Raw genomic sequence first — 27,931 nt, 5'->3', positions numbered from 1 at the left:
AGTGGGAGGAGCTTGCAGGAGGTGCTATTATAAGCTCCATCTGCACTGGGCTTTCTGCAGGAGTTAAGTTTCACACCAGGGCAAGTACGTCTCCTGCCGTGGGGTAGGCCGAGGTTACATTAGTGGACTTTTTCTTATTATTTTTAAATGCGTCATTAGTGAAGTGGTGACTTTTCAGGGGCTGCACCCGAACAACAGGGTGATACTTCTAAAATTATGAGAACTTCCTGTTTGAACTTTTCACAATAAAAGCTTCGCTGATGCGGGATATTCAAAGACGGTTTATAAACTTTGGGATATTGGCTAAAATGTGAGTAGTTATAGTAAGTTGAACTTATTATAAAAGGCGTTTTTTCTGACCCATTTGTTCTTAAACCAATGTTGTCATTTTACGGCTATGTACAACGATAATAAATACATAAATACAAATAAAAATAGGTAACTTCAAATCTGAGTTTCTGCAACTTACAGTCGTTTTGAAGCATTTGAAGAGCTTATTAGATTTTTTTGTGTTGACAGGCGCTAAACTTTTATTACAATTACACATGCAGTAGTTTGGCTCAAAAACAAGAACGCAAACGCCATGTTTTAACTTTTAAGTGTACTTTTATTTTGAATTTAAACATCCGTCCACAAACGTCCAACTAACTTGCGTTTTTTTTAATGAGACTTTTTTTCATGCTCCAGCATTAAAAGGGAACAGATGTTGAAATTTAGTGTTATTGCGCAGTATGTTTTATTGTTGTCATAAACAAACAAACTCTAACTACATTATAATCAGCATGGTGACTCGTTTCCTGTGCCCCACCACTGTAACTGATAACTGCTTCACACCATAGCCTGAAAGACCAACTATAAATCACATCTTGTCCTAGTGTTAGGCTTTAGTATCACTGCTCAGGGATTAATATGCATTAACTTGTAAGAACACCAAGGTCACTGTTCAGCACACAGGATCATCAAACACTACAGTGATTACATGCTTTGATAAAGGTCACTGAAGATAACAGACACATTATATGAATCTGTGAGATTATGGCGCCTTTTCTTTTTCTATCTTTATTTTTTGCAGGACAGAGGTGAAATATGTATAGTGTGCCAAATTGGGCCAAGTGGTCAGAGCTGGAAACTATAACCAGCTATAATAAAAGTATGAATCACAGATATCAGGCTTGTCCCGCAGTGCAAACACAAGGTAGGTGTATGTAGGGAGGATTCATTGCTGTCTCATTGTGACTGCATATCACCTTTTAGCCACAAGACTAAACACTCTTGTGGTTTGAACTGCCCCCTGCTGGTTTAAAAGGCCTTCTGCAATAATGTATGCGGGCAGGAGCTCATGAGGAGTTTGAGGAGTATTTTGTTATTTTACTTCACATCAAAACAACTCATAGTGTATCTCTAGCTACTTGAGTGAAATGGTGTCCTTATATTCAATACAAACAATCACTGTTAAGCATTCAAATGATTCTACTCCTCAGTAGACAGTAGGTGTTAAATGTGTTTGTTGTACACACATGTATGAATGCAGTGTTAGAATAACCTTACTTTTCATCAGGTATCTTTATGTGGGTGTGCATGAGTGCAAAGCAGGGTCAAGATGAAAAGGAGTATTCATTTCCCGGCATTAGTTGACCACATTAAGCTTCATAGTTTCCATTATTTCCTTTCAGAAATCAATAAAATTCATTAGAGCTTGTAAAGAAAAAAAAATCAAGTATAAAAAACATGGAGGAAAGAAGAATTGTTATTTGGGGCGGGCAGCAAGTCAGGGAGTGCTCATTATTTAAGTTTTGAATTACTATATTTTGATCATTTTATGACAAGACTCACACTCCAGATTGATGGCTTGTTGCTGTAAGAGCAGGCTGACCTATCAGATCCCATTCAGAAACTGGGTTTGTGTCTGTCGCCACTCCACTCTCAGTATAGCTATGTTGTTATGGATCATAACTGTGACAAAAGTATTACAGATGTATCACACCACTGTCAGCTTGCTTTTCCAAATAAATGACTGTTGCCAGGAAGAGGAAAACACAATAAGTACCCTGTATTCTGCTGTGGAGTGTCATCAGCTGCAGCAGGCAGAACACAGACTTACATTTAAGCCTGATGGATAGCGGGGGCACGAATAAACCTGAGAACATTTTTAGAATCAAATAAAATTTCTGCACATTTGTGGAAAAGTGGGTATTACTGCATTTTTGTGGGTGGACAAAAATGAAAAGGACACAAGCTGTTATGTCACCGGTTGACTAAATTACACACATGTATTTGAGCAGCAGCTAAAGCTATAAAGATACACCATACAGGAAGCTACTGGAGTCTTTCAAGCTCAAATTCCCTCAAAACAAGATGGTATCTGGCACCGCATCAAACACATGCATAAACACACACCAACTGTATGTGAAATGTAACCACAGAAAGGTTGATTCAGATCCCCCACAGGGATCCAGGCCTGCATCCCTTCACAAGCATCTGAGCTTGGTGCTTTGTCTCTCTCCTCCACCTGTAGCCAACAGAGGGTTAGATAAATGGCAGGTGTTATTGAAAAGAGTCTCCATTCAAAGCCATGCTGAGCTGCCCTTCGACACATTATTGGAGTTTGGAGGAGGAGAGGAGGGACGTGGGGCGAATGTTGAAGCAGGGCAGTCTGCAGACTACCAGAACATAAGCGAGACAGGGAAACAAGCACGGCACAAAGAAGTACATAGCTGCCTTTGTGTGGCGATAAAAGGAGGTTTTGTAAGTTGAAGGACTTGGATGGAAGAGATAGCGCTGAAAACCCCCCAGCCAGAGTAAACACTTGGATAGAGACAAAAACACACTAGTTGCAAGAGAAAGGAGGGGGGAGCGAGAGGAAAGGAGCGAGAGGCATATCATTTGGCTGAAGTGCCTTCAGAGTGCTGCATACACTGTCTCACAATTCAGTGGAAAGCTTCTTACGCTCTGCAACCCGGCCCACATTTCTTCTTGCTCAGTCTGGTCCGACAGAATTTTGTTGTTTTTCTTGTGTTAAAGCTGCACTGGGAAACTTTAACAGTCCCAAAGAGGGAGGAGGGGAATGCTTGAAAGTGTTTGAACTTCAATACCCAAATTATGTAACATCACATCTGTCAATAAAATGCAAGCGAAGTTGCCCAACATTATGACCAGTTTACACTCACACACCACTGTTCAACTCTCACCGCTCCTACAGTAATTCTGCTGATTTCAAACCAGTGTCCATACCACGCAGCAGAATTACAGAACTTGGGTAATATAATCACTATAAATCACCTCAAAGACCAGGGTGGCACTGTGGTGCAGTGGTCGGCACTCACAGAAAGAAGGTTCTGGGTCAGATTCTCAGGCTTTGCGGGCCTTGCTTTGTGGAGTTTGCATGATCTCCCAGGTTCTCCCATGGCTTTTCTGGCTTCATCCCACAGTCCAAACACATGATTGGAGACTGTAAATTGTCCGTAGGTGTAAATGTGAGTGTGTGTGTGTGTATTGTTTGTGTCTATATACAGTATCTGTCCCATGATAAACTGGTGACTTGTCCAAGGTATCCATATGTTGAGATGGGTTTTTGCCAATGGCTGTTTGTGTGATCAAGAATGAACCTTGAACCTCATTAGAATTCCCCATCATGATTGCAAAAACCATCTGTAATCTGCAACAGATATCACTTTCATTTCATATGTGAAGTTCATAAATTATGGAATTGATGAATATTTTTAGTATAATCTTGGGCTATCTTGGACATTCCTCGAATTAGGAGGCCAAACTGAATATTTACAATACCACTTCCCTCTTCTCTGCATTTTTAGTTAGCATTTCTAGAGATAAAGGAGGTTTTTGTTTTTGTCCTCCAGTTTGATTTAGTGCAGCAATAATTTATTTTTGTGTCTTAAGGGCAGCTCAGAATGAAAATTTACATATTAAAACCTCATAAGTGTTTAGTGGTAAACATGCCAGCAAACAGTTTCCTTTTCTTATGCTGCTAACAGCCACAGAGCAGCATTAGCATTCATCTGGAGTCGTGGCCACCTGGTGAATACTCACTAATTTTTCCTTTCTATTGCTCCCTCACTAACTGCAGAGAAAATATCTGAAACATTTAGCTTTAGCATTTCTAAATGTACGATCATGTTCACCAGGTAGTCACTAGCTTTATCATTTGGTCATTTAATGTTTGGCAAGTAGCCAAACCTGGCTGCAGCAAATGAAATTGTGGCTGAGAGTGAACCAGAATTGAACAGTTGCAGTGTAAATATAAATTAGCCAAAACCTTCTGTTGAGCTGGGTAAAAATGGCAAAGCTGGATTAGTTTTGTTGTCAACTGTAGCCATTCACATAACACAAAATGCCCTAACATGTTTTGCTTTAAAGTTTCTGTTCACTGTTCAAGGGGGGTACTGTTCATACAGTGTAAAGATCAGGACAATGTTTAAAAGCCTCCTCTGGGCCAAAGCTGTCTGTCTTCTTGGCAAGTGGCAACACAGTTCATTCACCTTCCACCCAGCATTTGTTTTGGTGGAGCTTTTTGCATGCTAACCCCACAGGTACAACGAGGCTCATGATATTTCACACCAATTCTGTTTCTCTGTAACTTTAAATTGTCACAGGGTGTGTGACTCACTCGATCAGTTCCTCTTTTCTTCATCCTAGCTTGTGCATATACTTCAGACTTTTCTTGATACAGTGTGGTGTGATTGTACAGTTAACAATATGCTAATCATACTGCTGTTATTCAGCTGGTTGGATTGAGTAACATCCAACATTGCCATCCTGCAGGCAATGTGTACTCTTCTTAAAGGTGATAGGCTACTTTAGTTTTATTGTCAACAAATCCCTTGAAAAACTAAAACTGACAACATACCAATTCTAATGAAATAAAATAATAATTGAAGTAAGAATCTTCCATCCTTTCAAAATTGATCTCTGAGGCACACTGTTGCACTACAAAGAGCACACAATATGTATTCATCGGCTAAAAATGGTCTCCAGCAACTTCACCATTTACTTTTGTTTGAGCAATGTTTGCACAGCTTTTTTTTAGGAGATTATGTTGCCTTTCATAAAAAATGAAACTCCATGATTTTTACAGTATGTCTTCTGTATCATGAGCCAATCGTAGAGTATTACAAAAGAACATGCTGGTGACTAAAGAAATCACTGTGAGCAAAAGCAGGAATGTGTATGGCAAGGTGAAAAATGGTGCCGCTTTAAGCCTTTATTAGGCTAATATGATTAATCAACAAAAGACATGCATAATAATGTTTACAGCTACAGCTGAAACATAAAGTAGAAACATTTACAGGAGAAGACAGAAAGAAGGTGACCTTTCATTGTTCTTCACGAGTCTGAAAAGGTCAATAAATCAACATTATAACAGGTATAAATAATTTCAGTCTCTGTCATGTCCACAAGATGTCAGTGTCTGTGGTGCCGGGTCAGTAAGTCCATCTGATCTCATCAGCTGGGATTTGTGAAGTCGAAACACACCACTGTCACACAACCTGTGTGTGTGTGTGTGTGTGTGTGCGTGCATGCGTGCGTGTGTTGCGCTAATCTTCCTGAATGGTAAAATAACATTTCCAAGCATTTTCAAACCTAAGAATGGGGAGCAAATGATTTTCATTGTTGTAACACAATGATTGAAATTTGACAGCCTCAGTGTGCCTGAATTTAACCTCCTCTTCTTTATTTTTATCTACATGCATGTGCCGCACATTCAGCCCTGGATGCACGCCAGGTCAGGTGACTTAAGCCAAGCTGTTGCATCCAATCCGGTTTGAGGGATTTGGGGAGGTCGGATCCACACTGCCTCCCACCCTCATCCACATCCTATACCTCCATTCACTAAAGCCTAGGAGATTACCTTTGGAGGATCTCTCCTCTTTAATTAGGTGTAGGCAGGAAGAATGAAGGCCCAGTAAATCAATACACATAATTCAAAGAAGCACAGTGGGGGAAAAAACTAAGGCAGGCCTATATTTTTTGCTGATACATACTCTGAGATTTTATCTTTCGGATTTTTTTCTATGTTAAAACATCAGTCTGGTCCATTAAATATACCATGAGACCATATCAATCCATCGGGGGTGAGGAGAGAAATATATTTCATATAGGCTAGTTCCATTTCTGTATTGCAGAGGACACAGAGAATTAATCACTTTCTCTAAAACGCACCATCATTTGGATTGTATTTTGCGCTGTCAGTCACATCAGGGAGTGTGACACTCTGATTTGTAACGTTTCACCCTGTGCACTCTGAACATTAGATACAGAGGAAAGGGATGGAAAATGAGCTGCAACAAGACTTCAAGGGTTGCTCCAGGTCCAAGATCCACTGTGGTGCTCCACAAGTGTTTTTGAAATAACACACCCACCCCCCAAAAATGTGACACTGATCCCATTAAGGCCCAGTTAGCAGGAAAAATGGCACAAAACTCTGTGGCAGTAATTGCACCAGCAGGGTTTTTGTTTGTTGCATCTCTTCTCTGCCTTGTTATCTTAAAGTTATTTTCTGTCTACATACAAAGCATGAGGCACTTAAAAGGGAAAGAGAGCTGGTGATACACCCTGATGGGCTTACAAACAATAAAATACATACAATATGCTGTATACTGTATACACACACACACACACACACACACACACACACACACACACACACACATATATACGTTATACAAGAAAAGACACAAAAGTACATCATTTCATTAACCTAAATCAACACAACACACATTATATTCTAAATAATGTGTATTTCACTGACTCTGTGGAGTAAGCTTTAAATCCCAGATCATCAACAAGCAGCTGCCAGTGAGGATGTCAAGTATCAGAGACAAACAGAAACAAACATCCCACTGACCCTGGAGTCTGGGCTCATCATCAAATTCACTGGAGCAAAATAATAAAGCTAAGTAGCAAACAGTGGTTTCAAGTTAAACCAGGAACAACAGGGACACGGGGAGCGGGTTTATCACGCTTTCCCAGAATCCTCTCCCTGAAAGCTATTAATTTCCTGGATGTTTGCATGAGACGTCTCTGCGATGCTGTTTGCTCGCCATCACAGGGATTGTGCAGAGGGGGCCGGCCCGGCACCATCAACTATAATCCCAGTGTGTTCACCAGAGGACGAGGAGCTGTGCAGATGAAGGGCACACACGTTAGGGAGCGTAGCATGCTAGCAGCCACGTCTCTTAACTTTCCATCTCAGGAAAACTCTCACTTATGTGATCGCTTCAAGATGGTGTCTCAGTGTTGTGATTTCACTCTGTATCATTTATACTGACCGGATGCAGGGCCGGGCTGTTGGGCCTAAATGCTGGATTATTTGTCTGGAGAGGTCCCACAATGTCATGACTGCGTAATGATGAACCGCAGCTTGTGATTGGTGGATAGCGTGGCTGGATGCATGAGTGAAGGGACTCATAGGCGGGGCTTGGAGGAGGGGTCAAATGGAGACTGGTGAAGACGGAGAGTATGGGGGCTAAATTTAGCCAATGGCTCTTCTGGGGTGGAGCTAATCCTCTTTGCAGTCGAATTATCTGGCCTTCGGATTAGAGAGCTTTGCCTCTATGCAAGACATCTACTCTCTATAATGATGTCCCATAGCGGATCATACCATGTCTCCTTGGTGGGGGTGTGTGAGTTGGCAGACTGTGTTGGAATGAATGAAGAATTTTTGTGGGACATGTAGAGCACATATAGTGCCTTTTTATTGTGTTGTCCATTTACTACTTACAACTACACAAATAATATTATGAACATTATGTACAGGACTGAAATTATTCACATATAATGAGGTGACCATACATAACCATGATGACCATGACAAAAAAATCCAACATGACATAAATAGCGCCCTAGTGTTACTTTTGTCTGATTGTATTAGTGCAGTCACACTTTTATGTCTTCTACACAGAACAGTTTGTAGGCTATTATAATTGTGAAGTAGCAAAATATTAACATGCATTACTGTAATATAGAATGACATACTGTAAGTGTAAACGGAGTATCAGTGAACCATATGAAAGTAATAATAATAATAATAATAATTTTGATTTATATCGCGCCTTTCAAGACACCCAAGGACGCTTAACAATAACACAAGAAAACAACAAGACAACAAATTTAGCAGGCGAAGGCCTGAGAGAACAAGTGCCTCTTCAACAGAGATTTGAAGTAAGGGTTTGGGCTTGTTGGATCTAATGATCAGTGTGGCTGCATGCTGTCTTACATAAGTATTCATATTCATATTTCACTGCCTCGCATACTGAACAGGTCGGTCCTGTTGAGTGGTGGTTTCCACCCTGAGTTAAGAGACCCCATGGGTTGATTACATGGAGATTTTTTGGCACATTTGATTGATTGGGTAATCAACTGAAAATGCATAATTTTCAAACAATCCCCTGTCTACTCCTTATTAATAATTGTATTTTTGTGTTCTACAGATTCATGATTTACAATTAAATCTAATATAAGGTATACAGTTATTGTACGTTCTTAGCTTTTTATGTCATATAATATCATAACGTACTATAATTTGGGAAAGGCCTGACATCAGTTTACCACATCATCCATCCACGGCTGTTGCTCCCTATCTGGCCTCTGTGCTTCCCTCCCTCACATTCTGTACATTTTCTGTATGTAATGATATGTGGTGCAGGAGAGCTATGATTAGCCATCTCTAGCAGTAGGTGCCACTCAGACACTTCCATAATCACCTCCGCACCCGTCCACACCCAAAGAAATAAAACCACCAATCAGTCCTTCCTGCTCTGAGGGGAGAAGAATATTTTAGTGATTTTTACTGATGCTTATCTGGAGCGAGCGGGTGGATGGATGTGCAGCTACTGTAGCAAGCAAATGTCTCACTCAAGGACACTTTGACAGGACACACAGCTACTGAAGGGATGTGCTCATGGGACAAAAGAGCTCATCCTGAATGCTGCAACCACAGACAGCTCTTGTCCAAATATACTATTACAATCCACTACAAATATACTATTACAATCCACTACTGGGTGACATGGATCATTAAAATACCCAGTGTGGCGTTTACATCTTTAAATGAATCTCAATGACTGAATGACAGTTTCAAGTCTCCATGACAACAAGCCTCTGCCCTGCTGAAGTGTCCTCGAGCAAAACAAAACAAAAAACATGAAAAAAAGCTGCTCTGGCAGCTGACCTCTGACTCCATGTGGAGTGGAGGACTCTTTTCACAGATCAAGAGTGCTACATAAAAACGCTGTGGAGTGTCCACACAGTTCACACTCTGCTGGTGCAGCCTGTTGCTATTTAAACCTTTAGGACTGTACCAACGGGTTGCAGATGTGGGGAGGTTCACTTCCGGGGAGTTTCCTGTGAGGATGAGCCCTGATGAGGGAGGTGTGGTGTGGTGTGTGTGTGTGGTGGTGGAGGGGGGGGTCGTGAGGTTGGATCCTAATCCCCCAGGCTTGGCTGCAGCACGGCCTCGGGATAAACTGACATGTAGGCTGTGGATATGTGAAAATGCTACTTGGATTTTAGCTTTTTTTTATTATTATTATTATTTATGTTTGTTTTTTCTGAAGACATTTTTATTATAAGGGAATGTCAGCTCTGGTAAGACAACTTCTTTCTTCAAATGTTTGCTGTTTAGTTTGTTATTTTGACCAACAAAGTAGTGAAGGGGCGGGTGATCATTTAGACTTGAAAATACCTGCAGTGCCATTTATTTTTCTCAGGTTTTATATGCTGACAAAACATCAACAGTGGCAGCAGTTCATTTCCAGCTATCAACATTACCATCTTTATAGAAATTCCATACATCTACATGGTGAAGTTCCACACCATTAATAGACTCTGACTTGGTGGAGCTTAAGTAATCCTCCTCGTTGATAAAAAAAAAAAAAAGTATATAGTATATATATATATATAAATCTTGTTTTGATATTTTGCAACACCATTCATCCAAGTCTGCAGCTTTTGATCAAAGCTGATTTGTAAAAAGAGGACTCTCTCCTACCAGACTTAGTAATATCTCCCATTGCATGAAGGAGGAATCTGGTGTATGTGTTATCAAACCTATATAGCAGTTCTGCATATGAACATGAGAATATCATAAGTGACATATCTGATAAGCCCCAGAATGGCAGCCACCGCTGCGTAACTGACCTTGTGGCACTGATGCCCACAGAACCTGGGTGCTAATAAAAATGCATTTAGCAGACAAGTTGTCCCCAGAAATCTCACGGGATTGTTCTTTGACCCTTTGAGGTCACGGAGGAGCCCAGATTAGACTGAACTCACTGCTTTGATGGTCGACTTATTCACCTGGAGATACTATAACAAAGCATCTAGCAAATATAATCTGACATAAAGCAGAGTGCAAAAAAAAAGCAGTACAAATGTTTTGTAAAAATCTGTGGTGTGAGTGGCTGTCAATGTCCTCGTCCTGCTGCTGAACAGAACCCTGGTGGTGCAGGCCGGTAAAGGAGGTCAGACATTTTTATATCTGGACAAGCATTGAGGAAATCTAGTCATACAGTTGTACTAAGCCTAAAAAAAGAAATTCAGATCTTTGTTACAGTAAAATGGCATTATTCCCTAACATATACTGCACTATACTGTATATACTGTGCACCTATAAAAAAAACGAATGAGTGAAATAAGGGGAAAAAATGGCATCAAAGGCGTCTATAACTAAACAGGCTTTAGCAAGGCCCTCAGAGCTGTGCTTGTACTAGCAGCTTGAATTAAATATGAGAACTGTAGCTGGAAAAAGTCTTAACTTGCTGACTGCAGAGCATCTTTACTGGTGTGTGTGTGTGTGTGTGTGTGTGTGTGTGTGTGTGTGTGTGTGTGTATGTGTGTGTGTGTGTGTGTGTGTGTGTGTGTGTGTGTGTGTGGCTGTAAGTCCATCATCACAGCATTAATATGTAACTTCACATGAGTGTTGAGCTCTGCAGAACGAGCTCCAAAAACTGATGAAGCGAAGACGACAGAGTTTTGCTCAGTCAAACTAATGAATGATCTGAACAGTAAAAGGTCACTTGCGAGATTGAATTAGCTTTCTGTAAATTATGCGGTGACCTCTCCGCTTCCTGTCAAACCTCGGTCTCCCATTGATTTTTATGATTCAAAGGGGCTCTTTAACTTTTCAACACAAAGACACTCTCAGAGGAAGGCAGATCATGACCTATTCAAACTCTGCACAAGCGTAAATGCTGATCTGATATCTGAATTAGTGTGTGTGTGTGCGGGGAGAGGGGAGGTGAGGTGGGTGCAAGTGGACACATTCATAAACAGATAGTCAGATCAATAAGTTAGAGGAGGGGGCAGAGGGAGGGAGACAGAAGGGAAAAGGGCGAGTGCAGGCGGTCTAACTGTTACGTAAGTGCCAGCTGTGTGAGTGAAGGAGCTGCAGCAGGATGATGAAAGCAAAACCGCTTCCCTAACCAGACTGAGCATCCATCCTCTCACTTTCACTCCTGAACCCTTCATGTTTTATTCATGTTACCGAAGGAAACAACAAATGGAAAAAAAAAGGGAAAAAAATCACATCACATCTAGCTGCTGCAATTTCTCTCATTACTCCTGGCAACAAAACAAATTCATATATTGTAACACTGGCGATGGGATTTCAAAACTACATATCCGAGAGCAGCAAGTACATTTCACCGCTTCAATCCAGACTCTATAATCCACTGCCGCTACCAGCCACCTCTATGAGTTTCATGATGAAACAATAATATGAGGCAACAAGGGCAAAATGAATCTGCAGTCTTAATCTGGATTAAATTACTGTGTTCGTCATCCTGGCTCCAAATCAGAACAAACCAACTCAACCCAAACCAAACCAAACCAAACCAAACCAAACCAAACCGAACCAAACAATTAATGACCACGTGAAGAAACAGATGCCTCAAACAACTGGATTATTGACGGAAAATCTGATTCTGAACAAAGAAATGTCATAAATATGATTTTGAGATCACCAGTTTAGAAAATATCAGTAGGCCTACTTTGGAGACAGAAGTTTTTTAAAAAAGATTATGTAACTTGAGGCAAAATGCTCTTATGCTTTACAGACAGTGGGTAGCAATTTGATAGCATATTTTACTAAAAGGGTGATTTTGGTTTAATCAGCCGTTGCTTTGCTTCCAGTAAATGACCAATTTAAATCTAAAAATCACCAATTTCACATGTTTCCAAAAAAACCAAAACTGAAAAGTAAATCTCACACTGTGGTATAACCAGTAAGAGAACTGGCAGTTCTCGGAAACGAGACCCTAACTCCCCATAAACCCTGTTTCCTCCTGCTGTAAAGAGAATATTATCCCAGCGTTGCCTTACTGAAAAGAATATGAATATTGGATTTTTAAAAATAAAAAACAAACATTAACATGTCATTTGTTTCAAAATATGGAGGATATACTAAATGCTTTAGCTCTGGCTTGTTCAAAAGAAAGAGCTCAGTCTTCCCAATGGGGTTATGAAGCAGCCAGTGCCCATGCTTTTATTAGATGTTGAAGACAACACACTGTACCAGCAGTGAGGTAGTAGCAGGACTTTCATTGATTTTTTTCACAACATTGTTCTCTTGTTAAAGTGAAGATAAAGTAAAAAGGAGTTACAAATAAAACCTGAATTCCTCTTGCTATGAAAAACATCCTTGGTCATCATAACAATCTGCCACAGACTTAACTGGTCTGGTGCAAGCAGCAGCTTATGGTGGCTAATGTTAGGAGCATAACTAACTCAGTTGACTGACTTGTGCTGCTCTTGTTCAGTTGCTGCTACATTTTCTGTGGTAAAAGTTGCAGCTGCTAGTAAAGGCAGCACTGCCTGTGTGCCCTTGAACAAGGCACTGAGGACTGCAGTTGCCCCACAGACCTCCCAGTGTGAATGAAGCTAACAAAGCTCCTCCGAGTACACAGTTGGACACATGAAGGTTAAATCATGGTTTGAGTTATTTTACACTTTTGTGTGAAGTTAATTTATCATTAGCTGTGTGTGGCTGTTAGCATTCAGCTATGCTGCTTGCCTGTCCGACACAAAACTTTTCTGCAATACAACCTTTTTTTGCCGTTTTCTAAATTACAGAGGATCAAGCCTCAGGCTAAGGATTGCTTGATTTTGTAGGCATGTGTGCCTGTCATGGCCAGCAAGATCTTTCAAATGCAATGCAACTTGTGTTATTGTGTCCCTGCTGATGGTTCTAGCCTTTGGTCACTATAAAAACCAAGAGAGATCTAAATGTGTCATCACTGCAGCAGTGCTGTGTGATGGATCAAAATGGCGTCAGAGCGTTTGAGCGGGGAGACGATGAGATTATCTGGTTGTGTGGAAGGACAAGCAGCCTGCAAGGGAGACTGGGAGTCTTGAACTGCCTCTTTCTGCCCAATAACACTTTTCACTTCTGACCAGAATCATTTCTGGAGCTTATTTAGAACTTAAATTGCTTTACAAGCTGTAACAAATTACACAAAATGGGATCAATCTCTTGGAGAGGGAACCAAAGCAGAGTGAAAAAAGTAAGGCAAACACAATCAATACAAACAGAGGGAATGAAATTAAAAACAATTAGGAAATGTCTTGCCCATCTATAATGACAATGACATATTGTAGGAATTTCCTCTACTTTTTCTGGGACTTTGTCCTCCTTTCTTTGTTAAAATCATGATTACAACTGAAGCCCTTTGACACTCAAAGTGTGACTTGGCTTGTCAGGTCACACACTAGTAATGGGCAGTGTTGCATGTGCAATGTGTGTTCTGCTTTGCTGTTCTGCTGACTGACAATGATGTGTGGTGTTAATTGTTTTTCAGGGTCAGCATGCAGCACTGTGCAGTTCAAGGAAGATAATTCAACTCAGTTTCTGAGGCCTTACACCTGAGACCTATACTCCTTATTCCAGAAACCCTGCAGGTCCTCTTTGACACCTGCAACACTGAGAGCAACTTGCAGCTCCTGGAAAGGATTATGCCATTATAGCTGACAACTTGAGCTTCTTCAGCACACAACGGCTACAAGGCAAAGTCAGTCCTGCTTCCCTAACGCACGGCAGGAACCATGGATGACCCCTATCAAAACAATGTGAACCAGCAGGTGACAGAGGGCGGAGAGTACACCTACACCCAGGATGGAGGAGGTCAGGATGGCTACCCTTACCAGACGGACTACCCTCCGCAGGAGGAGGACGCTCGTAGCGATGCCACTGAAGGGGCAGACGATGACGAACAGATGTATGAGGGAGAGTACCAGGGCATCCCCCACCCCGATGAGATCAAGGAGGCGCGACGAGCAGCTCGGATGGAGGCCAGGAGGAAAGCCCGTCAGGCTGTCCAGGAGGAAGTGGAGGAAGACAACCTGCCAGAGCAATACGAGGCCATCATGGAGGACTGTGGCCATGGGCGCTTCCAATGGATGCTGTTCATCGTGCTGGGCTTGGCGCTGATGGCCGATGGAGTGGATGGCTTCGTGGTGGGATTTGTCCTGCCCAGTGCTGAGAAGGACATGTGCATATCCAATGCTGACAAAGGGTTGCTGGGTAAGTGACAGAAAAGGTGGGTGGGATGGAAAAACTGTGGTCATTGATGTGAGGAGAGTTTTCTGTCGAGTATATGTAGTGCAAACCTTCATAGCTTTTCATTCTGAGATGAAACAACATATCAGAAAACTATTTCATTTGTGAAAAATTATGACCAAGGTTACATTGAGGTGGCATGTGCAGCAGAGGTTGGGGAGGGGAGGGGAGGGGTGGTGGTTTTCATTAATCAAAACACTAGACGAATTAAAACTTTGACATGATGACAGTATTAGAGGAAAAGACAGGAGCTCTTACAGGTCATCCATAGCTGCTGAGATATTTCGGTCTGGATCAAAGTTGAACTGACTGATATACCAACACTGCCTTGCAGCTAGCATGGCTAGGAACTGATTTAGCACATTCAGATATACAACCAGAACAGATATACAGCCTTCTGGAAACCCACAAGAGCAGCTAATTACTATCATCTGTCGAAGAGCTCCACTATTTACCCAGAGAGGAGGAACTCATCAATGAAATGATGCGCTGTTGTGAATTGGCTGATAGAAAATCCTACATTTGGCTCTTGGTGTAAAATGTTTGCAGGCCACTACTTGGAGGAGACATATCCACTCAGCCATTGGAATAAATCAGGATACAATTTTGCCTCGAAGGAAGGCAAAAATAAATATAGAGTATGGGTCTGTCAGCCATCAGATAAGCGCCACTGATCCTTGACACTGATAATGCAAACGTCTGGAAGTTGACCCGACGTGATGGGTGTTTCACCACGTGTTAAGTGTTTAATTATGTTGGATACTAGAAATAAGCACTAAATGACCTTTTTGTTTGAACATATTGTACATTAATAAGGGCAGTGTTCCCAGTTACCTGTTAACTTCCCCCTCTCTCAAATATTGCACCACAAAAATAAATATAGCATAAACATAGGAATTTGTATGCAGCACAGACACCTCTCAATGGGAAATGTACCTTTAAAACGTCTGTTCTTTGCTTTCTGTGCCGACATCTAAACTGCAAATTAAAGCCTCTCACCTTATTTCCGAGGCCTCGTGTGTAGCCAGACGATGTGGCAGATTGCACATCGCTCATTTCATTTTAACAACAGGCTCCTGGGATGAAGCATTGCAAGAGATTGATGAGGAACCCGGTGGTGATTGTATTCAGTGTGTGTTCCCAGGCTAATATGGAGCATGTTGCAGCAGTCAGAGAGCCTGGCGGCCTGCAGCGCCCGGTGCAGAGCTGTCAGATACGCTTCAGGCCTCTGACAGGCTGTGGTAGCAGGAGGAAGGCCTGGCGAAAATGGAATCACAGCGTCTGTTTGTGCAGAGCGGGTGGGGAGCACAGATCATTGGCTGAGAATATGAAATAGATCTGCAGAATGATGCTGTTTGATTCATGCTCATGCTCTGTTCAGCAGACTCACAGGAGCAGAAATGTGTTTTATCTTAACCTTTGTCGTTGTATGGCAGACAGACTTTCCAAACCTATTGTTAGAAGGAGGATGACGATTGGTGCACTTAGCTTTAAAAGTGGTTTTATTGTTTAATCTATAGAGAGGAAAAAGAGTTTTATAGCGGCAGACACAAGGCTGGTGACAAAGAAGAGAAAGTTCTGGCAGGTGTTAAAACGCCAGCTTGATCTCTGGTTGCAGAGATTTATCCACCAACTATCTCAAGGAAGTTGCCAAATGCACTGCAGCTAATGCATTTCTGGAATAAAAGCCAAACTGCAATTAAAATAATCATGCATAAACAGTAAACTGGCTTGCCTCAGACTGCAACGAAAATGGTAATCCAAAACATCTTTAGTGGATTCGCATTTGATTGTGTGCTGTTTATGCAATGCAGCTGTCAGGAATCATTTCAATCATGCAAAGATGTCTAGGTCTGTGATGCATTTTTCCTTTTGATTGAACTTGACTGATTTTTTCCCTTCCCTGTAGCTTCCCTGCTCATGCAAATTGTCTTTATTTTTCTTTTCCCCCTTTGTTATTGTTATATGACATGAAAATACACCACAACTAGAGAGTCCACTCACTGTGAAAGTACTCTTTCTAACGCCCTTGTAACTACCACTATCGATATTAACTTAATCAGATAGCATCATTAAAACCAAGAGATGAAATAGTGATGCCGTATGAAACTGCCAATGCTTAAGACGTGTGCACAGGGGTTAGTTGCTGTCTTTTAGTGATTAAAATATCTGATTGTGGGAATTGTTATTACTTTTTAAATGTTATTTTAAATATTCTCAGGTTGCAGCATTGTTAAACAGATTCTTTTGATCAAGTATCAGATGCATGCTTTGCCACTCTTGTGTCTGGCTGTAAATATCAACACTAGTTTAGTTTAGTGATGAGTAAAATTTCCACTCCGTAAACTCATGCGATATAATTAGGCTAAGTTTGAACTCAACTAACAGCTGCTGCTACTGGCTCCAGGAGAGCAGTGATATTGTCACAGTCGTGTTAGCCTTGACTCTTGATTGAGTCTCCCGGTGCCCTGAGCAGTCTCTTGTTGAATGAGTTTGGGATGTGCAGCTTGTCGTGTGGAGCACCAGAGCATTTGGATAGTCTCGTCGTAATCCATGGGGAAGGTGCACACTATGGCTCCACGTGCTGTTAAGCTGCTTAGTCCCTCTGTAATTAGGGCTGTGTGTAGTAAAAACACAGAGGAGGCAGGAGGTGTGGGCCTAAAGGTTTAAACAACACAGTGGAGAGGATGGATAAGGTTGTAGGTTTCAGACCTTACACCAACAACAGGGGAGAGCGTATTACTCTCCCCAGAGACATAAAAAGGAAGTCCATAATCTTTATTGTCTCCTTGGTGCAGTAATGGGCAGCACAGTTGGTCACTGTTACGGGCTGTTGCGTTACAACAAAAAGAAATAGAAGACTAGACTACCTGTCAACTGCATGCTGAGATACACTCCCGACTGCTGTGACTCAGAGTGGGAAACTACAGGGAAAATTAGGAGCAAAATGAGCTTTGCAGTGATCAAACATCATCAGTCACGATTCAGTGATGAGACGAAATTGTTCAAAAGCAACTGGCAACATGAGCAACACTGAAGCTGAAAGCAGATAAAACAATGTAGTGGAGTTGGAAGTGGAGCATCACGTAAAAAAAAAAAACAGCAACCTTTATTCTGTGAAGGCCGTTATCAGTGGAGTTGTAATTCCTTGGACTGTCTGTGATACTTGATGATATGAGCACAAAATGTTGATCGGTGCACCACACACTGAATTACAGCAGGAAGTGTGATTTCTGGCTCCCTCTCTGTTCATAACAGTGTAAAGACAGCCCCCTTGTGGTCAACACAAGTATTGACCTTTAGTCACAACCATTCATTTCAGAGATGTTTGTGTGTATACCTGTGGAGCCTGCACTTGTGAGTCACACACAAGTATGCACCAACAGGTCGAATGTTGTCAAGTGTCGTCACTGTTTCTGTGTGTGTGTGTATTTCCAGGTTTGCTGGTGTACGTGGCCATGATGGTTGGGGCCTTGGTGTGGGGGGGTCTATGCGATAAGATGGGGAGGAGGAAGTGTCTGATCTACGTGCTCAGTATCGACCTGATCTTCTCCTTCCTGTCCTGCTTCGCCCAGGGCTACGGCTTCTTCCTCTTCTTCAGGTTCTGCTCAGGCTTCGGGTGAGACGACTTTACATTTGTGTTCACATTTCCATTTGCCAAGCCTCGCTTGGACAAAAGAAACTCAAAAGAAAGCCTTTTATACTGCCAGACCTTTTGCCATAAATAATGCTTTTAGTGAAAATAACTATGTCTGTAACATTTGGTGGGCAAAGCACACCCATGTTTGTATTCAGTAGTTGTTGTTCCTCCAAAGTAAGATACCTGACATTTAAGTAAGACGAGTTGTAGATGGTCCTTCCATTAAAACAACATAGAGGGCGAGAGGACATCATTCAAACATGGGCTTACTTGTTAGTTTGTTTTCCTCATTAAAATATCACATTTACATTTCACAGTCTATTTCTCTCTTTAATCTTACATTTGCATTTGGAGGCATTTTGAAATTAGTCAGACACATTACTACATGATGTTCTATCTTTCTGCTTTACTGTTGCACATCTCCAGGCCTTAAAGAGTTAAAGCCTGTTGACAACTGGTGTTTCTCAGTGCTTCATTACGAGCTGGCTCTGTACTAGAGGACTATATTGGGTAATTGGTGGAAAGTAATTGTTATCCTAATAAAAAGCAAGATCATTATTTATGTCTCACCGAACCTCACTCAGATTAAGTTTGTGCTACCTTCTTTAGTATTATTTAGTAAAAGTAGCCTAATTCAAGTCAGATGTATAGAATTACATACCAACCATGTGCTGCATGTTGACACACAGTGCATCACCATACAGGCTCATATTGATGATAACAGCTCAAAAACACTGTGCAAGGAGAAATGTGTGTATTTACCTTAACAGAGCCTTCCTTTATTACACTAATTAAAAGAAGAGAACAATGATCTTTGCTTGTGTTTAATTTGACTTTTATTGTTGTATTCCTGCTGTCGCTAGCACCTTGGGGTGAAGCCTTTCCCGAGCACAGATTGCTTTTTGCAACTTTCAAAGACACATTTCTTTTGATAATGATTGCAGCCTGAGTGTACCCAGACCTGCAATATTGATTGCTTGAGCTTTTTGCTAAGCCAAAAGAATACAAGGTCACCGTCATTAAACATTCAGCTGTTGCTGATTCACTGTGATAATGAACCCCATGTTAGTCATTAACACTCACATCTACATCTGCACCCATTTTGCTGGCTTCACAAAACACAAAGAGACGGCAGACTCCACACCCCCATTTAAAGAGATTAACAATCATAATAAAAAACTGAGGAATCTGCAAAAATGCCAACCCTTGTCTTAAACATATTGTAGCTGTGTTCTCCAAATGTCATTTCTCTTCACTCGCTTCACTTGCGGTATTTGTTTCTTTATCCATTTTTATAGTCTGTTTAAGCTTGTGTAAATCTCTTGCATATAACATCAAATCTATTTCAAAGGGTGAAATATCACGTTAGAATAAAACATTTGTACTGTTATTGTGTCCTGTCAGCAGGCTCCTGCTATTTAACTTTCAATCTCACATGAACAATTTCTTTCCCCATATCCTCTACCTAATTTCCCAGCCTGGTCAGTCCCGGCGTCATATGAGAGCTCTCTGAGCAAGCCACAAAATATTCAGCTGTAACAATAAATTCTTCATTATATGACAAAATGAATTTTGTTGTAATGTCTTGAGCCAATTCCAGTCAACACTTTTACATGTGTGGGCACTTTATTCACCAGCTAATCTAATGTGGATGTCTTTGGAGGTGAGCCATGCAAGCACAGACTCCACACAGGCGACAGTGCAAACCACTGAACTACTGTGCCGCTCAACTATTGTAACGGCATGCAATTTTGAGTAGGCTATATAAAATGGATGCGTAAATTGAAGGGATCATAGTAAATGTTCCTTTAAATTTTCAGAAAATGATGAACAAGCTCTCCAAAAAGAATAGAATTTTTTTTTTAGGACATCTTGTGATTCCCCCTCCAGAATTGGTGGCTCCATCCCAATAGTGTACACCTACTTCACTGAGTTCCTGCAGATGGATAAACGTGGGGAACATCTGAGCTGGCTCTGCATGTTCTGGATGCTGGGAGGCCTGTACGCCTCCTTCACTGCCTGGGGAATCATCCCTCACTATGGTAACACACACACACACACACACACACACACACACACACACACACACACACACACACACACACACACACACACACACACACACACACACTAACACCATACATACTTACTTACAGTACATGTATAGAAATTAGATGCACAAACACTCAGATATCCTGTAAATAAACTGTCAGAAGACAGAGTTGATATAATATTTATCTGATTATGATTAAAATTCAAACAGCTGCAGGAGCACTCTGAAATGCAGGATGTTTTTCTTCACTCTGCATTAACATCAGCATGTGGTTAAATTATTTTCTTAGTTCCTCTTTTTGGTTGCTAATATGCTGCATTTTAAGAAGTTATCTCTGCGGTTGCTTGCTAGATATAAATAATTCACATTATAACAACTGAACATCTTGGCAGCATCAAGACTAGAAAAATAATTTTCCAAATCTCCAAAACAAAGCCACGGTTGACTGTGTGCTTGCTGTCAACTTTTTAATCAATGTAATCTTTCAAATGCAAATGACTTATGCACAAATGGAGAGACTGGTGCATAAAATAAGTTTTGTATATAGAAAATATGATAAAGATGCTTTTTTGTGTTTTGTTACACAACACTAATTCTGCGCTTTGGACTGTGAGCACACAAACTACACACAAGGATGGATTCTTGATATATTAACCTGCTCTCTGCTGGGTGGTGTCTAGGCTGGGGCTTTGCCATTGGAACAGAATTCCAGATCCACAGCTGGAGACTGTTTATCCTGGTGTGTCTCTTCCCTGCGCTGGCTGCACTCGTCGGAGTCGTCTTCATGCCGGAGAGCCCTCGTTTCCTCCTGGAGGTTAGACAACGTAACCTCTGAAAAATAAAAGCCAGTGGAATATAAGCACTGTATCCTAATTACATTATTCCACTGTATGGTATTACACATCAAGCAGTTGTTTGTTAAAAAAAAAAAAAAGAAAGTTGAGTCATCAGTCACCAGAGCAACATCCCACTGCAGTGCAAAGGTAGCGAACGGCTGCTAAGGCATCACCAGAATACCACCCACCCATGCCTCTCGTCCAGGACATTGTCAGACCTTTAACCACATGTGGTATTGTATTTGTATGTTACTGCTCCAACGTGCTCATATCACACACCCCCAAATAATCACACATTCCCCCCTCTGATAAGAGACAGACGCCATGGGAATATTGTTACTCGGCTGATTATCAGGCTCTTGTGCATGTGGGGAAAAAACAGTCATCAAATTGTAACCTATAATTGCTCTATAGAGGTTTAACAGACCGCAATCACATTTTACAGTTTGTTGTATGTGATTTTTGTTTTTGTTTTTGCAGAATGCCCGACATGATGAGGCCTGGATGATCCTGCGACAAGTTCATGACACCAACTGGAAGGCCAAGGGGGAGCCAGAGAGAGTCTTCACTGTAAGTCTTTGTCTCAAGTCTAAATCTGAATACTGTGCATTAGTCCACACAGAAACACATGTGCAGGAACTGAGGCTTAAAACAAACTCTGTAACTTTGTGATGTCACAGCAACACAGTAGTCATCACTCGCAGACTTGTTTTCTCTGAGTACCTGAATGCTGCTACATTTTTATTGGATCACTCAGAAAGCAGAAGATCTGTTGTTACTAGAGCTCCAGAGAGAAACCTGAGAGAGAGGATGTGAAACTACACTGAGAGAGTTTTTGGAACAAAAAACAAAAAATATACAGATTTATATATGGATGTAAAACCCGGGGAAAGTGAAAAATATGAGATCTTCAATAAAACTTTGAAATGCCAGCTTACACAGCTTGATTTGTGGCTGTGGTTGTGAGTAGTAAAGATCTCACATCTCACATTGTGACTCAACATGGCTGGAAACACAGCTGTCACTAATAACATTAATCTTCCAAGTGTAAGCCATGACAGTAAATAAGCACCCACCATATAGCATCAATAGCATAAGTGTAATTAATGACACTAATGTTACTACAGCTACATCACTGTCACAGCTCACGGAGGCACTGTGAATGTAGCTGTCATTAGTGTTATTCATTACACCCGTGCTTTTCCCGCTGTGATGAATGTCTGCTTTGACAAAATAAGTAGTACATGAAAAACCTATTTATGAGGTTTTCAAATTTGAAATTGGGAGCTGCTTTTCAAAGTCAGAGACTAATATATTGTATGTCTGTGCCCTCCGAGCATGAGGGCTTATTAACACGTGAATTTCCTGTTAATAACATCACACCATAATGTACTTTTGTGCGTATGTGATCATTTTAACCCATGGTGAAGAAAAAGACAAGAGTACAAGAGACACAAAACTTATAAAATATTTGATGAGTAGGAAATAAAAAGGAGAGACAGATTAATTCAATTAATACCGGTGCAAATGTTACACAGTTGTCCTGTGAAGACAGCTTACAACTTGCTAGTGTATATAAAATACTAATTGATGTTTTCATTTTGTTTTCTAATATCTACCAGGTTTTCATTACCCGTGTTTAAATTGTTCAAAAGAAAGAATGAATTTCTGTGGACACTTAATCATCTGTAGAATATATAAATAAAAACGAGCAAACGAGAAACATAACAATGCAACTTTTTTTTTGGTTGTAATGAAAAAACTAAATGGAGTTTAGTCTGTGAATCAGAGTGGTGAATACAAATGAAGAAGAGTGTTTTGGAAGTGTCACCTGATCCCATCCCCCATCTCTCTGTGAAGGTGACCAACATCAAGACCCCTCAGACTCAGGAGGACGAGTTCATAGAGATCCAGAGTGACACCGGCACCGCCTTCCAGCGCTGGACCGTCAGACATGTGACCATGCTGCAACAGGTCTACAAACCTCTCCCACACTAATCTGCAATTAGAATAGAGGCTTTGCAGTGCACTGAATATCACACCTCTCTATCCCTTTGTTTTCATGCAGTGATTACATGTTATCCTGTCTCTCCATATTCCAGGTGATGGCTAACATAATGTCATTATCAGCTCCAGAGCTCAGACTTCAGGGCCTCTTCCTGGTTATTGTCTGGTTCTGTTTGGCATTCAGGTAAAAATATACTCCTTAACACTGAGGATGAGATTTGTGCATTTTTCCTTAGCTGGAAGATTTACAAAACAGTGGAGATTTAAAAATTCTCTGAGGCAGAGCGATTCAGCAGAGAGTTCACTGATAAAATTGGACGTGTATAAACTAAACGAAAAACATTTTTTCTTTGTGTATCAGCTACCATGGGCTGGGTGTATGGTTCCCTGATATGATCAAATACATGCAGTACGAGGAATACGAGTCCAAGGTCCGAGTTTTCCACCGGGAACGGGTCGAACGTTTCCACTTCAACTTCTCTCTGGTCAACCAGATCCACCGTGAGGGAGAGTACATCCATGACAAGTAGGCTCCCTCAACACTCCCACTTTCACAATTCACATTTTTTTGTTTCACTACTTTTCAATTTCATTTATTTCTATTCATTCAGGTTTGCAGAGATCGAGATCAGGTCTGTGAAGTTCGAGGATACTCTGTTTGAGAACTGCTACTTTGAGGACGTCAGGTCAACCAACACCTTCTTTGAAAACTGCACCATCAAGAACACCGTGTTCTATAACACAGGTACCTTACAGACTTAGCAATCAATGTTTATGGTACTTAGACGTGAAGACCCACAAACCAAACTCATTAGTAGTATTACTACTGTTTACTTCTTAACGTATTCTGTTTCACATCCCTCTGTTCTCTCCAGACCTCTGGCAGGAAAAGTTCAAAGACTGTCGAATGGAGAACACCACCTTCCTCCACCCAAAGAAAGGCTGTCACATCAACTTCCAGGAGGAGAACGACATAGTCATCTACATGGTCAGCTTCCTGGGCAGTTTGGCTGTGTTGCCTGGCAACATCATCTCTGCATTATTCATGGACAAGATAGGAAGGATCAGAATAATAGGTGAGATCAGCAGAACCTGCCAATACAGAATACAGAATAAGTAACCTTGGGCCAGTGCATTTTTCAGTGGTTTTTATTATATCTATCTATCTATCTATCTATCTATCTATCTATCTATCTATCTATCTATCTATCTATCTATCTATCTATCTATCTATCTATCTATCTATCTATCTATCTATCTATCTATCTATCTATCTATCTATGTTTGCAGGCGGTTCTATGCTGGCATCATCTGCCTGTACTTTCCTGCTGCTGCTAAGTTTCAGTCAAGGTGCTGTAATATGTTGGCAGTGTCTTTTCTACGGCGCCAGTGTGGCGGCCTGGAATGGACTGGAAGTCATTTCTGTCGAACTCTACCCCTCCTCTAAAAGGTACAGTCCAACTCCATCCCTCTGGGCTAAAACATCAACGTCATCCTTCATCACCGTCAATGTTACAACCACTGCACTTTTACTAACACTGTAGGTACAAATGACAATGCTGAATATAACACAACCAGTCTCATCAGGTTAAAACATGGCCCTTAGCTACTGTCGCTTCACCTGCCAAGCTTTGGGCCTGTGTTTACATTGATTACAGGGGCAGGTTTAGGTAATATCTTTTTTTTAATTAATCATTTTAAAGAATTTCTAAATTTCTTTGAACGATCCTTGATTTCACACAGCAGTAAAAAAGTAGACGCATTTTCATGGACCAAACAGTCTCTTTTACTATTAGCTTTACAAGTTTGGTCAAAACTTTCCTTTTAGGTTTACTTGTTTTGAAATGAAAACTCTGTCTTTTTCTATGATATCCTGATAAAAGACAGAGGCTAATGCTGGAAGCCCCGAGCAAAAGGTCACAATCTTCAGCCTCATGATGATGCTGTTTTGTACTACCAGCTAATGACTAGTTAGCCCTACAGACAGTAGCCTACAGTATGATGACAGTAAATAAGTATATTAACAGACTATTGATTAGTCTTGACTTAGCCCTGTTTGGATGTTCACTTTTATCTTTTAAAAGACTTGTAGCCTACATTATTTTTGGCCACTGCAGCAGCGTCTTTCAGGTAATACTGGCTTCCACTAGGAGGCACCTGCACAGTTGCAGTAGTGAATGGCTCTTTTTATAATGTAGACTTGAAGAAAGTGAAGTCGTGTCTTCTTTTTATAATGTAACCATATAATAGGATGGCTGGCTCACATATGTTACATCAGTGCCACCACTTTGGATGATAGCTAAGTAGCTTGACAAGATAATGTTTACAGCTAACACTGCAGCAGATAAAGGTACTGTTTGATCTTGTCTGTACACTGCCCGTCGCTCTTATCACTTCCTCACAGTCAGAATCTTTATCTTTGTCTGTCTTCCACAGAGGGACAGCGTTTGGTATCCTGAACGGGATCTGTAAGTTTGCGGCCATTATCGCCAGCTTCATCTTCGCAGCCTTCATCGGCATCACCAAGATCATCCCCATCTTCCTGGCCTTTGCTGCCCTCGTCTGCGGAGGTCTGGTGGCTCTCAAGCTGCCCGAGACCCGGGAGAAAATCCTGTCTTGAAAGGCCAAACTCCTACAGCCTCCAGGCCCCAAACACAGTGTAGCTATGTAGGGGTGGGTGGGAAGAGTTATCAGCTTAAACTGAAAGGAAAAGACAAGGAAAGAAAAGGCCGTGCTGTGCTAGCTGTGTTTACGAGTCTGTCACAGTGATTTGATTAAAAATGTTGAAAACCTGTTTGGTTGCCTACATGGACCTGTGGTTGCTTTCTGTTCCCTCTGTGAGCTCCTCAGGCTGTCCAGCTTTTCTGACAACATCATATGAATCTAGTGTTTTGTCATTTCCTTTTTATCATTTACTGCCCACCCTCTACTCACACACACACATACACACACAGTGTAGCAACATTTGTTTTCTTGGTTTGTGTAAAAGAAAGATTATTAAGAGATGAAAATGTATCTGTACTTGAAAGGTGATGTAGTTCATGTTACCATGTTGTGCTTTGATTTCATTCCCTGCTGAAAAAAAGGAAAGACAGTGGTGTACAAGTTGGAGTCATGATTTTAACTGGATTTGAAGCCTGTTGTATTATCTGCTGAGGCTCAGCAGCAATATCACTATTGGTGTTGTTCAGAGAAAACACCTCTTTCATTCACCCAGTATTTATAATCTGCACTGTCCTGTGGTATCTAGTCTTCTTTAGTACACATTATTACTTGGTTGGTTCTCTAGACATAAACCTGGATTGACCATTTTATTAAATGTAGGAGATTGTTTTTTTTGTTTTGTTTTGTTTTTTGTTTTTTTAACCAGATCCATTTCTGTTCATTTCTTCCACTTGATCCAAATCCAAACTGAGCAGCCAACTGGATTTTCCTCCTGTTTGTCGTTTTGTCTTCCACTCTGAGACGTCGTGTCTGTCCTTAACTGTAGAGCTGTGTTCTGTAGGTGGTGATAACGTAGAAGCAGAGTCCTATCCGTCACATCTTGCCATGACAAAAGTGTAAGAAATTGTTCTGTTTGTTTATTGAATTATTTTTTCGTCTTTTTTCTAAAAAAGAGAATGACAAATGTAAGACTAGATGTTTTGATATGATGCTCTTAATATAACGTTCTGATGAAGAACTATTTTACAGAACCTGCTGCATTTCTGACAACACGTGTCAAGATTTCTAAGGAGCATGTTACTTTTTTGGCATGACTGAGCTGTGTGTGCGTGTGTGTGGTTGTTATCCACATGTCTGTGAATTTACTGAAACACAATAGTCTGATTACCAATACTATGTTTGTTGTTGTACATATTGTAGACCTGTGTATATTAGTTGTAAAATAGTAGCTCCATCATGACTTGAATAAAGCTGAGGGCTCGTGATCCTTTTTTCTCTGGTTAATAACTGTCGCAGAATCTGTGTTGACCATATGAAACTAGTTGTGAACACTGTGATTGTTTGTGTGATTTTAAATAAGACTTTGACATTTCGGGAAATGCAAGAGTGAAATTAGAAACAACAGCTCATTAGCTTGGCTTAGCATAAAACTTAAACAACTTGCCAGGCTCTGTCTAATAACATTTGCTTACCAAGTCAATGCCAATTCACCCTCAGAGGCATGGACTGACCTTTGAGCTAAATTGGTTTCAGCTTGAGTGAAAGGTGTCTGAGTATACTAGAGCTGTATGACTCTGCTTCACTAACACACAAAGGGGCCAGAGTAAAATATCAGGGAGAGCTTAAGACTGTATATAAGTTGACGGCCATCTTTCTTAAGGCTCAGGCTACATTACATTCCCAGCAAACATGTCTAATTGTGGACATGCAAAGAGATGAGTCCTCTGCCTACAGCAGTTTTGCACTTTTTGGGGCCCATTGTTGGCCAATTCCTCTTAGTCTGGGAAGCCCACACTCAGCCCACACTGTATGCTGTGCAACTTGTGGCCCCCGCAGGCCCCAAACTCTAGGCCCAATATGTGCCCCTCATTTCATGCAGGAAATAAGGCAATGGGCTGCCCAATTTTCTGTCCACACTTTTACCTTTGGATAGACCCAGGCTTGCTGTGCTAGGCTAAGCTCACTGACAGCTGCTGAGGCTACATTTAATACACAAATATCTCTGCAATGTGACCTGACAACTTTAAATACACATAATGAGTGAAATAAAACCACAGCAGATGTGTTGGTGGTGCTGAGGAAACGTAAAGATGTCAGAGCAGGTTAAGCAGAAAACATTTCACACTGTGTCCACATACAGAGAGCTTAACAGATGGAAAAGG

At 41.1% G+C, this 27,931-nt stretch overlaps 1 protein-coding gene across 1 annotated transcript; it reads left to right on the top strand.

Annotated features, from left to right (window-relative positions):
* Nucleotides 1–9,420: 9,420 nt before the first annotated feature.
* On the top strand, nucleotides 9,421–27,034 carry sv2ba (synaptic vesicle glycoprotein 2Ba). Its single transcript, XM_085766672.1, has 13 exons — nucleotides 9,421–9,603; nucleotides 13,812–14,533; nucleotides 18,008–18,188; nucleotides 20,100–20,251; nucleotides 20,943–21,076; nucleotides 21,579–21,668; nucleotides 22,959–23,072; nucleotides 23,201–23,289; nucleotides 23,467–23,631; nucleotides 23,717–23,850; nucleotides 23,981–24,181; nucleotides 24,396–24,555; nucleotides 25,542–27,034. Exons 2-13 carry the CDS (start codon nucleotides 14,056–14,058, stop codon nucleotides 25,723–25,725), a joined length of 2,082 nt encoding a protein of 693 aa, XP_085622798.1. The 5' UTR covers nucleotides 9,421–9,603; nucleotides 13,812–14,055; the 3' UTR covers nucleotides 25,726–27,034.
* The last annotated feature ends 897 nt before the right edge of the window (nucleotides 27,035–27,931 follow it).

This window comes from Trachurus japonicus, chromosome 3 (genome assembly GCF_045865225.1).
Source record: "Trachurus japonicus isolate A0001 chromosome 3, Traja_1.0".
NCBI lineage: Eukaryota > Metazoa > Chordata > Actinopteri > Carangiformes > Carangidae > Trachurus > Trachurus japonicus.
The sequence above is the reverse complement of the archived record's forward strand: the minus strand, read 5'-3'. Positions and strand labels throughout refer to the sequence as shown.